The sequence below is a fragment of the Pipistrellus kuhlii genome, unplaced genomic scaffold (genome assembly GCF_014108245.1).
Source record: "Pipistrellus kuhlii isolate mPipKuh1 unplaced genomic scaffold, mPipKuh1.p scaffold_m20_p_4, whole genome shotgun sequence".
In the NCBI taxonomy this organism is placed as follows: Eukaryota; Metazoa; Chordata; class Mammalia; order Chiroptera; family Vespertilionidae; genus Pipistrellus; species Pipistrellus kuhlii.
In genome coordinates, this window is record NW_023425540.1 from 15978343 (window position 1) to 15996048 (window position 17706).

The window sequence follows — 17706 nt, forward strand, 5'->3', positions numbered from 1 at the left end:
ACATGCAATACAGCCAATAGCTAGTGCTAAAATTAAGGATTCAAATATATTCAAATAACACTTTCTGCAATCTAATATAGCAATTCCATTTTTATACCATTCTTTTTTCAACTGGTAATATGTTCTAATATATGTAATAGACTGTAGATATTCGGTTTTTAAAAATGCATTTTTAATTACTGCCTCTAACTCTGAACCAATATCCTAAAATTTCAAAAGAATCTAAATTAAATAAAAATACAGTTTTAGTCAAAATAATGCTAAGAATTACTATCCTGTATAATAAAAGGGTAATATGCAGATAAACTCAACAGCAGAACCAACCAACCAATCGATCAAAGTGTAATATGCTAATGATATGCTAAGGCTGCTCAACTGCTTGCTATGAATTGCACTGACCACCAGGGGGCAGATGTTCCAACCAGTAGGTTAGCTTGCTGCTGGGGTCTGGCTGATTGGGACTGAGCAAGATGAGTCAGGCCTTCCTGGAGCCCTCCCACAGTCCTCACTTGGCCCTGCTGTGCACTGGTGGGGACCTTCAGCCTGGCCTGCAATCTGGGACCCCTTCTCACAAGCCGGAGAGCCAGCTTCAGCCAGATTCCCCAGAGTACTCCCCTTGGGAGGGTGCCAGACACAGGGCTCATGGATGGAGAGAGCTGTTGCAGCAGTGTGAGCCTCTCTGGATCAGGACTGATTGGGTGTGAGCCTACAGCAGGCACAGTGGGACCAGAATGAGTGGGAGCAGCAGGTAGAAGCTGCAAGTGGCGTTGGATTGTGGGTTTCAGCTGAATCCCTGCAGGCCACCCAGAAGGACCCCATCCATGCAGGAATTCATGCACCAGGCCTCTAGTATTAAAATAATAAACTCTTATAAAGTAAAAATCATAAATTCAAAAACAATGGTAACTGTGAAAAATTATTGGCAAATAATTATTGTACTACTAGGACCTCTCCCTAAGCCATCATCATACTTCCTTAGCACTCTCTCCCGCCACCACTCCTGTGCTAGCCGGCCTGGAGCCTGGCTTCTGGCTGAGTGGGGCTTCCCTTGTGGAAGTGCACCAACCACTGTGGCTCCTGCATTGAGCATCTTCCCCCTGGTGGTAAGTGCATGTCATAGTGACTGGTTGTCCCACCGTTTGGTCAATTTGCATATTAGCCTTTTATTATTATAGGATTATATTCAACAGTACTAATTGGTAAGTTAAAGAGACTAACTAAAAGAATATAAAATGAAGGGCCATGAAGTGCCAGTAAAAAAAAAAAAGAAATATTCATAGCCCCAAAAATATGAAAAGATAATCAATTTCACCCATAGTAAGAGAAATGGAAATCAACATTACAGAGAGATGTAATTTTTCACTGATTATATTTACAAAATTCCAACGTTTATAGTCCCATCTATGGGTATTACTTAGAAAAACAATCACTCTTATTAGTATACATCACCGAGAGAAGTGCAAACACAACATCTACAGAAAGGGATCAAGTAATTCCTACCAAAATTCAAGATGCATTGATCTTTGAATCATAATCTCAACTTCTAGAAATCACTTTGTAGATACACTTATGTGTATGCTAAATGATATGTGTACCAGGACATTTGCTATAATCTTGCATGTAATGTAACAAAACAACAACAACAAAAAAAAAACATTATAGCAGAGTTAATGAACATTCATTAGAATGACTATAGGGAAGTAGTATGACAGCAAAACTGATCAAGTAAAGACCTCCAAAAAAGTATCTCCCATAAAAAAAACAATGATTAGTGAGAGATATTTTTATTTCAATAATTATCAATAATTATCACAACCCAATATGACTACAAATGGTTATAGTTTATATGGACTACTTCCCAGTGAATTACCACATTTGATCATTATAATGGGAACTGAGATTGATACTGTGTGAACAAAGATGAAATTGTCCCCAAAACTGCTTTGAAAGTATTCACAGTAGAGTAGGTAAGATAGACATTTTAACTGGAAGCTCACAAACATGTCCTGTAAATTGTCATTAGTCAATATTGTAGACTTTTCAGGCCTTAATCTTTCTTGCCACTACTCAGTTCTACAACTTAGCTTAAAAAGAGCTACATGCAAAACATAAATGCATGAGTGTAGCTGTATGCTAATAAAATTTTATGCAAACTGATAGTGGATTTCATATTAACTTTGAGTCTCACAAAACTGTTTTCACCAATCCAAAAATAAAACAAAACTTCTTTCGTAAGCAGGTAAAACCAAAACATGCAACTGGCTGAATTACTAAGCATGTAGGCTATAGTTTAAATTACCAAACCAGACTCTCTAATATACATGAGTTAGTAATTGAAATGTCACACAGTATTTCTCAGTTTTACATGTAAGGGAACAGAAATGCAGGACAATAAATAGACTTGCCAGTTTTAATACAGATAATAAGCAGAGAAGCTATAAGTCAAACCCCGCTCTTTGCTACCTAATCATTATTATCTCTTGAAGGCAATGAGTCTGCTCAACAGTAGGTGTGATGTATGGCAGCCCTTTTAGGTTATGTGTGGCATCTTAAATGAAATTATATTCTTGTTTTAATGGGATTTACTCTACACTGTTCAACTTTTAAATAACTAAAAAGTAGACCAAATGGTCTATGGTGTTTTAAAATGATTTTTAAAAGAGAGACCCTAGCCTGGCTGGTGTTGCTTAGGGGTTGAGCATCAACCTCTGAACCAGGAGGTCACGGTTTGATTCATGGTCAGGGCTTATGCCCAGGTTCTGGGCTCAGTCCCCAGTGCAGCACATGCAAGAGGTGAGTGATCAATGATTCTTTCTCATCGTTGGTTTTTCTATCTTTCTCTCTTCCTCTCCCTTCCTCTCTAAAATCAATAAAAATATATTAAAGAAAGAGAGAACCCTTTTATTTCACAACTATAATGATATTACCATATAATTAGTTCCAGGAGTGAAGGGTTTACTCTCTAACAAATGTGCTATTATATCTTCAGTATATTAAATATTCAGTTATTTTAAAATATCTTTTACCATTACATTCTGGAATAAAATTATGGATCATCAAATATACATACATATAAAATTTATATGATTTATATGATTTGTATATATACGATCCATGTATACATATATGTGTGTGTGTGTGTGTATGTGTATATGTATTTTAGTTATACTATTTACCATTGGAAATGGCCTTATGATCATGGCCTTAGCTACATATAAATGTTTGAGTGGTGAATGATATATATTGACTCATGTCAACAAAATTAATTACCTCATTATAAATCTAATCATTGACTAAAAAACTATCATAAAAATATAAGTTGTTATGTATCAAAATACATAGGTTTGAGTTTTTATCAAAAGTCCAGTAAGTGTTATCTCTAATAATAAAAGGGTAATATGCTAATTTGGCCAGACTTCTTCAGCATGTCATTCCAGATATCCTTTCTGACAAAGCCTGGGATGGAGGGAAGCCAGCCTGGTCTTGGGTGCCTGCAGGCTGCCTGAGGGAAGCCAGCCAGGGTGCTGAGTGCCAGGTGCCTAGGGACAGCTGGAGGAAGGAAGCAGCCTGAGTCCCTGGGTCCTGGAGGGAAGCTGATGCCAGCAGCCAGGGTAAAGGCCTATTCTTGCATGAATTTTGTGCATCAGGCCTCTAGTTTGCTTCATAATGTGAAATATAACTAAACATAAAAAATTATAATTTTCCTGATGGAAAAAATTTTTTCTGTTCTTTTTTTACTCTCCTTTTTAAAGATTATAGTAAAGGGACTATAAAGTTCATAACAAAAATGTTTTTCTAATAATTCAATATGTTATGCATTTATTTCATACATGCGTTCCCATTTGCTTCATGGGGTACTTTGTAGGAAAAACAATATGTAGGATGACAATAGTATTTTTGGTCTTGTTTTAATATGCATATGAGGATGATGGAATTGTTTGAGATCTTTTTATGTGTGTTCCATATTCTGACTCCACAGCTCCTGCCTTATATGGAAAACACAGCTGCAATCCAGCCCTGGTCGGGTAAGGGGTAGAACAGATGGCTTGAGATCTTGCACTGCCTACACATTAAGGCAGCACCATGGCTTGGATTAAGTACTTTTTTTTTTTTTTGGTACTGACAATGCTATAGTGAAAATAAATAGCCAAGCAGCGAGATGAAGCCTACAGTCATGGAAATTCTACCGCTGTGCTTGCTGATTCTCTCACAGCTACAGATCTAACCTAAGTGTGGCTGCTTCCTGGATCGATGAGTAATTCATCAGAAGACCTCACCACTTCCCACTCGATTCTTCTCCCTAGAGCCCAGATGACACATGCTTAAACGGTCCCATTTACTGAGCACACAATTTCCTATAGCGTTTGGTAAGCCATTAAATTGTTTTGTCTGGTATTGAGAGAAAGGAAAGTTGGCCTGAATTTACTGGTCATTTTAATCTCCTTATTTTGGAATTTAGCAAAAACTGTACATCTAGTGTATATTTAATATATTAAAAATATACAAAAACATTTTATGGAATATAATATGAGGGGTTAGAAAAATATCTGTGTGCTTATAAAGGCTGACAAATTCAGGTACAATCTCTTTAACAGAATTATACTTATTAACATTGTAATGATATAGTATCTTCTTTTTAGCCTCCCAAGTATTTGTAATAAATTTATTTGTTACAAGTATTTGTAATAAATTTAAAAAATGTAAATATTATTGTACCAATTAATGCCATTGTGAATATATATGCATGGTAATAAAGTCATTTATGAAATTAAGTGTTTTCACTTTATATACTAGTATGAGAACAGAAAGAGTAATATGTTGGTAAAGAACATTCAGTCTAGAATTTATGGATCGATTTTAGAGAGATGTGACTTGATTGGTAAAGTTCATTTTTTGCAACCTTTTTTTTAAAAACTGTTTAACTATTAGTCTTCTAGGATATAATTTACTTACCACTCCATATCTCTTCAAATTCAACTCCCACCCAACCCTAATATCAGCTCAATATGTCCCCAAAGAGGAAAAACAACCCAAACAACAAAAGCTTACCTTTCCAACATACTGTGGATCGGGTCCCATATGTTCTTCTAAAACAAAGAACTGATTCCAAACCCATCCCCTTTTGGGACGATGGTGGACTTCGGTCTCTCCTTCGATGTGCTTGGTCTGATTTCTGGTCACCTTGATGGAGCTGTGGTGAGCAGTTCCATAACACCTCTGCACAAAACAGAGACACACGAGGACTGGACAGATGCAAGATGTGCTCGCAATTTTCATTGTAAGATAACTTTCCAGGTCACAGTTTTCTTTCTTTTCCTTGTCAGGTGCAAATGCTTAATGAGCATTCAAGAGAGAAGCCAAAGCATCCTTCGGAAGGACAGTCCAAAGTAAAGTGTTTAGCGTGTCCATGATTTAACTGTCCACCAGGGAAAGATCAGATTGCATTTACATCCTGAAACACTTCAGAGATTCAAAGCTGCAGTGGTCTGATTCTTAGTCTTCACAGTAGGTGAACACAGGCAACCATTTTCCACCTAATGGAAAGAGAGAAAATGATATACAGAACAGAACTTGGTAGGTTTAAGTATTTGCTCTGAATGCAAAACATACTATTAATGCAGTGTGATGCTGATAGGAAAAGAACATGTGCAAATTATTATATAGACATTCATAAGCCTGCACACTGCACATATTTTTACATGGACCTCCCTACTCATACTGTTAATCTTCATACACATTTAGACTAAATGTGTATTGAGGATATTTACATGTTTCTAGAAACATAAAAAATGCAGCCTTAGGGAGTGTTTAAATGTTCAAAAACCAATGATGAATGTGGGCCTGAGTGTGGTATGATTGCTTCCAACACAGGATCTATTAGAGACTCCATGCTAAGTGCAAATGTTTTGTTTATTTTTGTATTTATTCAGTTTTGTTGGATGTGATAAAAATGTACTGGGCATTAATTGCCTACTACATGTGACTCACTGAACTTCAACAAAGTACTCCATAGAGTTGAAAAATTGTCACTGACCATCACAACAATCCAGCAGGCACTTTAGCCTGTTCAGCAAGTAAAATAAAAGAAAACAAAAAAGAAGAAATGAACCTGAAAGCTCCCCCATTCTCAGAGAGCAGATTGGCACAATGGATTGTGAGTAAGCATATCACCTGGCTCAGTCATAGCTTGCATGGATTTTGACGAGCCTGCGGATGCTACTCTATGGTGCAGTCTTAACATACAGGGGAGGCATACATTAAAGTATGGGAATGACACTACACATAATTCCATCAGCCTTGCGAGGAAAGTTGTAAGGAGAAAAGAGGGTGGTAGAAAGAACATAAAGGAAAAAGGTTTTGTCTTTCAAATGAAATGCTGCAGATTTGGACTTAGGTTTTTTTTTGTTTGTTTGTTTTTTAATATATTTTATTGATTTTTCACAGAGAGGAAGAGAGAGGGATAGAGAGTTAGAAACATCGATGAGAGAGAATCATCGATCAGCTGCCTCTTGCACACCCCCTACTGGGGATGTGCCCGCAACCAAGGTACATGCCCTTGACCGGAATCAAACCCGGGACCTTTTAGTCAGCAGGCCGACGCTCTATCCACTGAGCCAAACCGGTCCAGGCTGGACTTCGGTTTTAATATAATTGGACAATAAAGTAAAACTTGAGAAAGATTTCTGGAAGATAAAACAAAATTATTTGGTAGAGAAAATGTTGACTGATATTAATTAGTTTATTGAAAAATAAAACTGTGTAGCAAGTTCTACAGCCTGTGTGTGTGTGTGTGTGTGTGTGTGTGTGTGTGTGTGTGTATTTCAGTATGTATTTAGAAAATTATACTGATTCAAGATTATAGCTATTCCATCCTGCAAAAATATTAGATGAATCACTTTCTCAGTTAATTAAATTCACCCCTGTAAATCAGCACAAACTGAAATGAACCACAAAATGTTTGACATGACAGTATAAATTATTTTAAAAATTGAGCATAAATAATCAGTCATTATACAACTCTTTTATACAATTGGTAAAAATGTTTATAATAAGTAGAAAATGAATTTTTAAAAATCACATGAGCCTGACTGGCATGGCTCAATGGTTGATTGCTGGTCAGTACACATGCTCAAATTGTAGGCTCAATCCCCAATGTGGGTTGTACAGGAGGCAGAAGATTGATCATTCTCCCTCATCATTGATGTTTCTACCTCTCTCTCCTTCTTCCCTCTTCTCTGAAATTAATAAAACTATGCCTTTTTCTTCTTTTTTAAAATCAAATTGAGGCCCAAAGCAAGGCGCTTTCCAACCAATGTATTTGTCCACAAATTAAGGTTAACAGTAATTTTGACTTCACAGTTTTTTAAGTATTGTATTAGAAAAGAATTGGGAATTCATTTTAATAATCTGGCAAATAAAATTAAATTTTGTGATACTTTTGAAATAAAGAACATTTTTTCACTTAATGAGAAAAATAAGGGGAAATATGTAACACTTTCAACAATGAAGGTTTTAAAAAATACAAAATAAAAAGACTTGAAAAGAGAAATGTAATTCTAGTTCCACTATAGTAAGAACATAGAAAAGTCAGAAAATGTAGGTTTTCTTCCTTTTTTTTGACAATTTACTTATTGTATGTACTTATGTGAATCATATAATTTCTTTGAGTCTCAATATCTTGTTAAATAAAATTTTTGATATAATTGTAATGTTCTTTGCAGTTTATCTAATAAATTGGATGATTTTATATTAAAATTTTCTTTCTTCTTTTAAATAAGAAATTTCAAAATAAGAAACTTTAGCCTTTCTTCTTTGAAGTAAAGTTGATGAATATACAGAAGATATTATCTTAATACTTTCACACCACTTCGTTTGATTGTTAAATGAAATTAACATTTTCTTTTTATGCTAAGTTGTTTTACAAAGCATAATTCATGAGTAAAAAATGAAAAAAGTGGCTTTTGTAATGCATTATTGACATATTGAATGAGATTTTTTTAAATGATCATATATTCCATTCTAAAAATACATAAATGCATTTTAATCTATATATACATTACATGATTGTGAATATCTATTACAACAGTTATAAAAAGTAGTAAATAAGGATCTGTGAAATGAAAGAACAAATATAAACATCACTATGGTACTTTTGATACCAATTTTATTTACTATATTATGAGAGGACAGACCCCACATATGAAAATGTTCTGCTCTGCCGGGACCGGTTTGGCTCAGTGGATAGAGCGTCGGCCTGCGGACTGAAAGGTCCCGGGTTTGATTCTGGTCAAGGGCATGTACCTTGGTTGCGGGCACATCCCCAGTGGGGGGTGTGCAAGAGGCAGCTGGTTGATGTTTCTCTCTCATTGACGTTTCTAACTCTCTGTCCCTCTCAATTCCTCTCTGTGTAAAATCAATAAAAATATATTTAAAAAAAAAAGAAAAGAAAATGTTCTGCTCTAATTCCGGAAATCAAACCTTCCATAAGTAAGAAAGAATAAAAATAAAAATAATAAAACCAATGAATGAGAATACCGCAATAGATGACAGAGCCCTAACTTTCACCTCAGAACACCTAGGAACCAGACACGTTCTTCTTCTAATTTATTTTTTCAGTATGTTTTTATTGATTTCAGAGAGAAGGAGAGAGGGAGAGAGATAGAAATGTCAAGGATGAGAGATAATCACTGATCGGCTGCTTCCTTCACGCCCCACGCTGGGGATTGAGCCCACAACCAGGACACGTGCCCTGACTGAGAATCCAACTGTTACATTCAGAGGTCAACACTCAATCACTGAGCCAGGCTAATTGGGCTCATCTTCTAACTTTTTAATCATAAATTGCATTTGTGACATACAAGTTATTCACACCCTCCAACAACATGGAACAACTGATGTATGTATGTAGTGAAAATCGAGAAATATTTCACAGCAGTGTAAGGGTCTCAACAGCCAGATGTAGTGGTGGTCAATCTGGCAGCTGTGATAGATAGTCAGTGACAGATGCACAAAGTAAGAGTCATCTAGCTCCACAGTTTCAGTGGTAAGTACTTAATATTGTTTCTTACTGTCTCACTTCTATTGGTATTTACTCTTTGATAAACTAATTCTTAAGGCTCCTCATCAATTTTGATGGCTATCTAATTTGCTTCCAATAAATGTATTTGCTGCTGTCCATGGCCAAGTTGAATTTTTCTGTTTGAAAACAAGAACCTCTTCTATGAAAAGTATTATTTTCATAAAACAAAACAAAAAAGTATTTCCAAATAACAGGACCCTCTCCTCTGCTCAGTACCTAATCTAAGTATATAACTTTGTTGCAAGAGACTAGTCCTCTTGCTTCTATGACTGTTCCCTCTTTGGTAGTAGAATTAGTAACGCTGTACTTAGTAAAAAACATGACCTCAAAGATTCATTTTATAGAAAACTATCCCATTTATATGAGCATTTTATTCTCTGAGCTTTGTAGTTCTCATTTATGAAGAAAGATTTGTACTTGAATTAACTTTAAGCACGTTCAGCTATCTAATTCTTTGACTTTCTGATTTAATAACCATGCTTCATTTACAAATGACTTTTCTTACTTACAGAGTTACTCACATCACCCAAGGTTAGGAAATATCAGCCGCTTATAACTCTTCAATACAGTCATTCTATCAGAGAATACTGGAAAAACACTATTCTCAACAAAAGGATTCTCCCATTTACCCTCAAAGTAACTGCTTATAACATGGGTCTTTTGACTAACTTTTCTTACCAATATGTTCTTGGATTATAAACTTGAGATTCCAAAGAGGTGTAGAGAATGTCTTAGGTTTTCTCTCTCTTGTTTTATAAGAAACTTTTTTTTTTTTTGCTTCTTTTCTTGTTTTGAAAATGTCTTTGTTAATAATACTTTTGTCAACTTTATTTCAGGAATCTGCCATTCCATTCTCCATATGTGTGGGATGATATATTATTTTACATATTCAACAAGCCTAGAGTTATAATTGCCACCAATTTCCCAGCTATGGCGTTATACATTATTGGTGGAAATTTATCTGACTTTGCATAGAGCAAGTTTAGTTTAAATAGAAAATGTCAAAGGAAGATAGAGTATGATGGAAAGTCCATGTATTTTGGAAGTGCTTTCACTGTGAGATGTATAGGATATCCTATATGGAGGAGCGCATGTCAATGGGAACATGTTGCTTAATGCAAATCTGTCAGACCTGCACATCCATCAATGAGAAGGCTGTTCCTCATGAGAAGATGAATCATCTTGAAAAGAATGAAATTTAACTTTCCCATGATGAATTATTAAAGTCCATCACACTGTCAGGTAGATTTAAGTTAGGAAACTTAAATTAGGTCTGAATTCTAATGTCCTTATATAAGACAAAAGTTATAAATCCTTAAGAGAAGCCAATGTTTTATTTTAAGGAATAATTATTTATTATATGTATGTAGTATGTATGTATGTACTTATGTTCAGGATGTGTGTTCTAAAACTTTTGAGTTATTTTTTTGGACTAGTTATTACAGGCCCAATACTAACTGCTTGCAAGATGCATTCTCAGATATTTGTCTGACCCTGAATCTATGGTTTCCATCATTTTCAGATCCAATAATCAATAATATCCATATCATTCTCTTATTCTAAGTCTAGCCCTTGTTTAATTTCCATTCATATTGACTTCTGAATTTTTGTTTTACCTCCTTGTCCTTTACTCTTTATATTTAGCATTTTCTCTACAACTTTAGACCTTTTTCCCTCAATTGATAATTTATATATTTAATAATTAATCATACACTTCTCCATCAGTGTCAACTGAATTAAATAGCTCTTACTTAGTCAAAATCCAATACTCATAAACCTCACGGAATTGTAGAAGATTCCACCTAAATTTGTTGCAATTTTATCCCCAAATTGCCTCTAAAATCAATATTTTTTCACTTGTAATCTGACTATTTCAAAATATTCTCATAGCATCAAGATTTGGACATAATAAATTGCATTTGTTTTAAAAAATATATATATATATACACATATACACACACATACACTTACATATACTAGGGCCCCAGTGCATGAAATTCATGCCTGGAGGGGTATCCCTCAGCTTGGCCTTCACCCTCTCCAATCTGGGATCCCTCTCACAACCTGGGACTGCTGGCTCATAACCACTTGCCTACCTGCCTGGATGATTGCCCCTCACCACCTCTGCCTACCAGCCTGATGCCCCTAATGGCTCCCCTGCTGGCCTGATCGCCCCCTAACTGCTTTCTTGCCAGCCAGATCACTCCCTAGCTGAGCCTCAGGCAGCCACCTGTGACTTTATCCAGAAGGACATCCAGAAGGTCTCCCAGTCTAATTAGCATAATTACCCTTTTATTAGTATAGATGTATTAAAATGAGACTCTCTCTAAAATACAATGAAATATGTAAATAATAACCAGTACATTAGTAAGCATTAACTTTTACATATTGTGTGTTTTTTTTCTGTTGGAAATATTCACTTAAACTTCTTAGAGACAGTGATGAAAACATTAAATTTTGATTACAGTTATTTCTCCCTGAATGGCTCATTCAATTCTGATTTTCTTTTCTTTTTATTATTTAATATATTTTTATTGATTTCAGAGATGAGGGGAGAGAGAGAAACAAAAACATCAGTGATGAGAGAATCATTGACTATTGCCTCCTGCACAACCCCTACTGGGGATAGAACCTGCCACCCAGGCATGTCTCCTGACTGGGAATCAAACTGTGACCTCTTGGTTCATTGGTCAATGCTCAACCACTGAGCTATGCTAGCCAGCCTCAATTCCAATTTTCCCAAGAGCCTTACTGTCCAAACTCTATTTAGTAAACCTTATCCTCCAAGACCTAGACTAAAGGGTATTTCTCCACAAAGACGTCTATTAGAGACCCTTCTCTCTGGGTCTTCCGAGAAAGAGGTATTCAGAGGTTCCTTTCACGCTTTCTTCTCAAGGATATATGCGTGCAAACAGCCTTGGAAGAAAGCTAGAACCGTCCTTCCAGGCAGAGGGCAGATTTGTTTTTTTTGTTTTTTGGTGTTTGTTTGTTTGTTTGTTTTTAATATATTTTATTGATTTTTTACAGAGAGGAAGAGAGAGGGATAGAGAGTTAGAAACATCAATCCACCACCTTCTGCACACCTCCCACTGGGTATGTGCCCACAACCAACGTACATGTCCCTGACCAGAATCGAACCCGGGACCCCTCAGTCTGCAGGCTGACGCTCTATCCACTGAGCCAAACCTGTTTCGGACAAATATGTTTTTTGACAGGGCATGATCTTCTAGGACAAAGGTTGGAGAAGTGTGCTAGCAGACCCCATACAAAACTGGGAATTTATAATTCAGGATTCGTCAACAGTGTGTGTGGCCTGTACCTGGACTTCTCCAAGTTGGCCAAGGGGATAGGAGGGACAAGCAAATCTCAAGGTACGTTCTGCACTATGGGGAAGATAGTCTTGTTTCTGATGCAGGCTCAGATTCTCTGCCAGCACCTATTAATCTTTGCAGCATAATTTACTAGCTTGAAAGTAAGGCAAAATCTCAAACCCTTCATTTAAAATTCTGACTATCATACTTCGATATAACTGCTCTTTCTCAGTATTGCAGGCTAGCATTTTAAGTATTTATCAATATATAGGAACCATTTAATGTGTTCTTTGTGTCATATTTTGTAGGGCTCTCATGCCATGTCTATGTAATTTCCATCTCCAGTACTGGCTAGTGAATTCCCTTTCATATTGTCACCATTAAATAAACATTTGTTGAATGTAGTATGAATGAATGGGAAATAGACAAATTAATTCAGGGTTTGTACAACAAGAGTGGTGTTAAAATGCCAAGTTTCAATTGAAAGTAATTAATTGTAAGAACATGTTACAGAAAAACTTTTTGAAAGCACTCTGATTTGGTTAATATTATGCTTTGGTTTTCACTTAAAAGCCTGTCACAATCAAAGAAACAAATGTATTGGAAAACAAACAGAGTTATATTTTATCAACAAAAACCTGCTTTTTCTCTCAAGTTCCTTTAATACAGAGAAAATTAGATATTAAGGAAGCCATTAAATATTGAGCCAAATGTTCATTAATAAAATTTGCAATTGCACATATTCTGTAGCATTATGAGTCACGTCTTATTCATTACATAGTGCAAAAATCTGTGCATAAAATATTTCTACTATGTCTAAAAAACTACAAAATTAGCCGTGGCGAGTATGGGTCTATTGTTGGGCTTAGTCCCATACACCAAAGGTTTGCTGGTTTTATTCCTAGTTAGGGAACATGCCCTGGTTGCTGGCTCAGTCCCCAGTGGGGGTACGCAGGGAGGCAGCCGATCAATGATTCTATCTCATCATTAATGTCTATCTCTCTCTCCCTCTCCCTGAATCTCTGAAATCAATATACTACATTAAAAAATAAAAAAATTAAATGATTATTTAGTTTGATATTATACATAAAAAATACTAAAGGAATCCTACTGGTCAAAGACTTCAAGCATCCTCACTCTCTGGTTTCTGTCACTGAATACCCTGCACATCTTGCCAAACTGAAGTTCCTATGTTCCACTTCCCCAGTACAAAGGCTGAATTTCCTAGCCTCGCTTGCAGTGGAATATTGCTCAATTACTAAGTTCTAGCCCATGGCATACAAGCAGAAGTACTGTCTGTTAACTTCCCAGGAAATTTCCTCAGAAGGCTGTTGACATGGATTTTATGTTCTCTTCCCCTCCCTCTATTTTGCAGCATGAATCCTGGATGTGTGGCTAGAATGAGTCTCAGCCTGGAGAGAGAGGAACCAAGCAACTCAATCCCAGAGGACCCTACAGAGCAGCTGTCATGTGAACTCTGAGCTGCCTTCCTGAATTAAGAGAAAAAAGTCAGTCTTTTTAAAGCCACAGTCAGCCTGGTTGGCATGGCTCAGTGATTGAGCATAGACCTTTGAACCAGGAGGTCATGGTACCATTCCCAGTCAGGGCATATGCCTGGGTTGTGGGCTTGATCCTCAATGGGGGTGGGAGGGCATGCCAGAGGCAGCTGATCAATGATTTTCTCTCATCATTGATGTTTCCATCTCTCTCTTCCTCTCTTTTCCTCTCTCAAATCTATATATATATTTGTGTCATATTTTGGAAAATATGGGAAATAACTCTAATACATTAACAAAATGACTATGGCTTTATATATATATGCAATAAAGCCATAGTCATTTTGTGTTCCTATTTCCAAGAGCTAAAAACTTAATGCTACTTTAATAACCATTGAACTGAGGCACTATTTTCTCCAGGGTTTTGGGTATAGGGTAGGGTTTGGGGAATAAAGTACAGAGGAAGGAAAGGAAAAATATGGGAAGACAATGGATGGCACTCTATTATAAATCCAGAGAATTTATTTCTGGTGATAGTTTGCTTTGCAATTTTTATCACAGATATTAAAATATGCAGATCTTACTTTCCTCTCTTTTTCACCTGAAGTCAGAAGTCATACTTTATGCTATATTTGTGTTATTGGCAGCATAGATATTATATAACGTAAATAGCAGGGGCGACGCTTGTCCAAAGGTATCCTTCAATGCCTTTCCCTAGCTACATTAACACCTTCCCTGCTTAAAATTCTTCTATGTTGACATCACTTCCAGAATATACTAAAAAAAATTTCCATAAGAAATTCATAGCTTTTCAATATTTGGTACCTTTCCACATCTCTCATCCAGGAATTCCCATGACCTGCTCACATTTTAATATGCTCACTGTCTCTTGACTATACTGTGCTCTTGCTAGTCTTGATGCCTCTGTATTAGCTTTTTCTTCTAAATAAAAAGTCCACTTCTCTGTTTTAATTATTAAAAAAAAAAAAAAAAAAGCAAACCAAGACCTTAGAACGCAGCCACTCTGTTTTCAAAGTCCCCAGTTCTTTAATTCTCATGAAGGAATTCAGAATATGCCACTTCAGAACAGGCCACTTTGGCATATATATAATTTTAAGTTAAAGGCACTTGTAAAATGCCAGATACAAAAAGGAACTCTGACCTTCCTAAAATTAGGAAATAAAACTCCCATAGAGAAGATGTTCCCAAGAATGGTTAAGGCCAACAGAAATCTGTATAAGTAAACATTGCTATAATAAATAAACTCTTATCCTTCCAATCACTCCTTCACCAATCAACTAACTAGTCCTTAAGCCCTCTCACTTTTTGTTTTTGTTTTTGTTTTTTTAATCCTCACCTGAGGGTTTTTCCCCCCATTAATTTTTATAGAGAGTGGAAGAAAGAGGGAAAGATAGAGAGAAATATCAATGTGAGATAAACACATCGGTTGGTTGCCTCCTGCACACTCCCAGATGAAGGCCTGGGCCAGGGAGGGGCATGAAACTGAGGTACATGCCCTTGACAAGAATTGAACCCAGGGCCTTTATCCATTGAGCCAAACTGACTAAGATGCTCTGTCACTTTTCTACAATTTACTCCTCTCCTTGTCTAACTCATAATGTCAACTTAACCTGCTTCTCAAGGTCTTCATTTTCTAATGAGGGCCCCATGTCATGTATAAATTATTGTACATTAACTATGGTAATATGCTTTTGTCTTGTTAATATTTCTAATTAAAGGAATTATAGTAAAGAACCTAAAAGGTAAAAGGATTTTTTTCCTTCTTACAGTCATATTTATCACATGACATACATTTATTTGTATGTCTTCCAAACTAATCTTCCACCTACCAGAATTAAACTTTGATCTGTTATCTTGACACATAGTCAAGATTCATTTAAATGAACAAATAAAACCAATTTGTGCTTGCATCAGTTCTGAGCATCCCATGTATTAGTCACATGACCTTAGTCAAATTTCACATATATAGAATAGGACTAATAACCTCATAGCATCTCTGAGAATTAATAAGTGTTATGGAAACCATCAAGGGAATATGAATAATTCTGTCAGAATTGCTTAGAGAATAAATACAAATACATATCTCTTAAAAGTAAGAACAGCATTCTATTTACATGAAATATGGTGTTACATGCATTATGTTAATGTATTAGAGTTATTTCCCATGATTTGAATATAAGAATATATTTTCTCCAAAACCGGTTTGGCTCAGTGGTAGAGCGTCGGTCTGCGGACTGAAAGGTCCCAGGTTCGATTTAGGTCAAGGGCATGTACCTTGGTTGCGGGCACATCCCCACTGGGGGATGTGCAAGAGGCAGCTGATTAATGTTTCTCTCTCATCAATGTTTCTAGCTCTCTACCTCCCTCCCTTCCTCTCTGTAAGAAAAATCAATAAAATATATTTTTAAAAAAGAATATATTTTAATTATAATCTGGACTTTATATACCCTGAAAAGAAATTAAAGCTAAACATTAAGAAACAGTGTTTGCATAATGTCTTGATAATGAATGTGTAATACTTATGTGTCTTTTCTTAGAGCTCTGGTTTTCTGTTCCTGTAATGTACAATATATGCATAATTTAAAAGTGTCACCCATATGTTTTGAAAAGGTTTTTGAAAACATACATTTTAGAAAGTAAAAACATAAATGCCCCAAATTGATGCATACCCAAAAAGATACTTCATGGTAGGAATAATAAGCCTAAAATGAAACTGAAAATTGTAAGCTTTTCCAAAGTATATTTCCTTCAACCACTTCTATAGCAAACTGGTTTGTCTTCTTCATATGAAAAATAGGAATATAATTCTTCCCTCTTGGGGTATGTTAATTTCTTTAATTTATATATAAACTTGTCGGCTTAACTAAAATATAACTATTTGTATAATATTATGTGTAAAAAAATTAGCACGTTATTGATATGCCACAGTTTCATGTAAAGTATGGAGTCAAACATACTTTGAATTTTAAATGGTATTTAAATAGTTTTTCACAAAAAATATAAGTCTATGGAAACCTCAACATTGTTTAACTCTGAATATTGCACTTCTGAAATCTAATTAATGAGAACATTTGATAAAGTATCTTAAATAGAAAAGGCGTGCATGATGTTTAGACACACACACACACACACACACACACACACACGAGGCCCAGTGCATGACACTGTGCATGGATAGGGTCCCTAGGCCTAGCCTGTGATCAGGGCCATCTTCCATCTATTTGCCAGTCCCCACTTCCACCCCACCACCGCACCGGAGCCGGGTTCCCCATTTGCCATCTGGCGATCTATTGGGACCTCTGGACCAGGGGGAAGGCCCAAGAGGTCTGCCTTCTGCTCTCTTGCCAGTCCCCAGTCCCACCCCACTGCCACCCACCCCAGTTACTAAATTTTGACATATTAATAGAATGAGACATATTAAATACCTAACTTTAAAATATATATTATTTTTATTAATTTCAGAGAGGAAGGAAGAGGGAGAGAGAGATAAAAAAATCAATAATGAGAGAGAATCATTGATAGACTGCCTCCTGCATGCCCCTTATTGGGGATTGGACCCACAACTCAGGCATGTGCAATGACCAGGAACAGAACAGTGTCTTTCAGGCTCATAGATCAATGCTCAATCACTGTGCCAGGCTGGGCTCCATATCTAACTTTTAAAGGAGCTAAAAAAAAAAGGGGGGGGGGGATTTACTTTCACTGTCAGAAAACTCATTGAGTTTTTGTTTGCAATTTGATGTTCATATTTCTAGTTATTGCATTATCTTGTTTATGCTATTTTATAGCTCTTAGCAAT

The 17706-nt window shown here is 36.1% G+C and overlaps 1 protein-coding gene across 3 annotated transcripts in view; it reads right to left on the reverse strand.

Annotated features, from left to right (window-relative positions):
• The window catches only part of CDH18 (cadherin 18), a 306995-nt gene that overhangs the window by 190054 nt on the left and 99235 nt on the right, over positions 1–17706 (reverse strand). For all 3 annotated transcript variants that reach the window (XM_045571578.1, XM_045571580.1, XM_045571579.1), the window contains exon 2: positions 5050–5534. In XM_045571578.1, the coding sequence (XP_045427534.1) occupies positions 5050–5277 (228 nt within the window). In that variant the 5' untranslated portion in view covers positions 5278–5534. The remainder of the gene's footprint in view (positions 1–5049; positions 5535–17706) is intronic.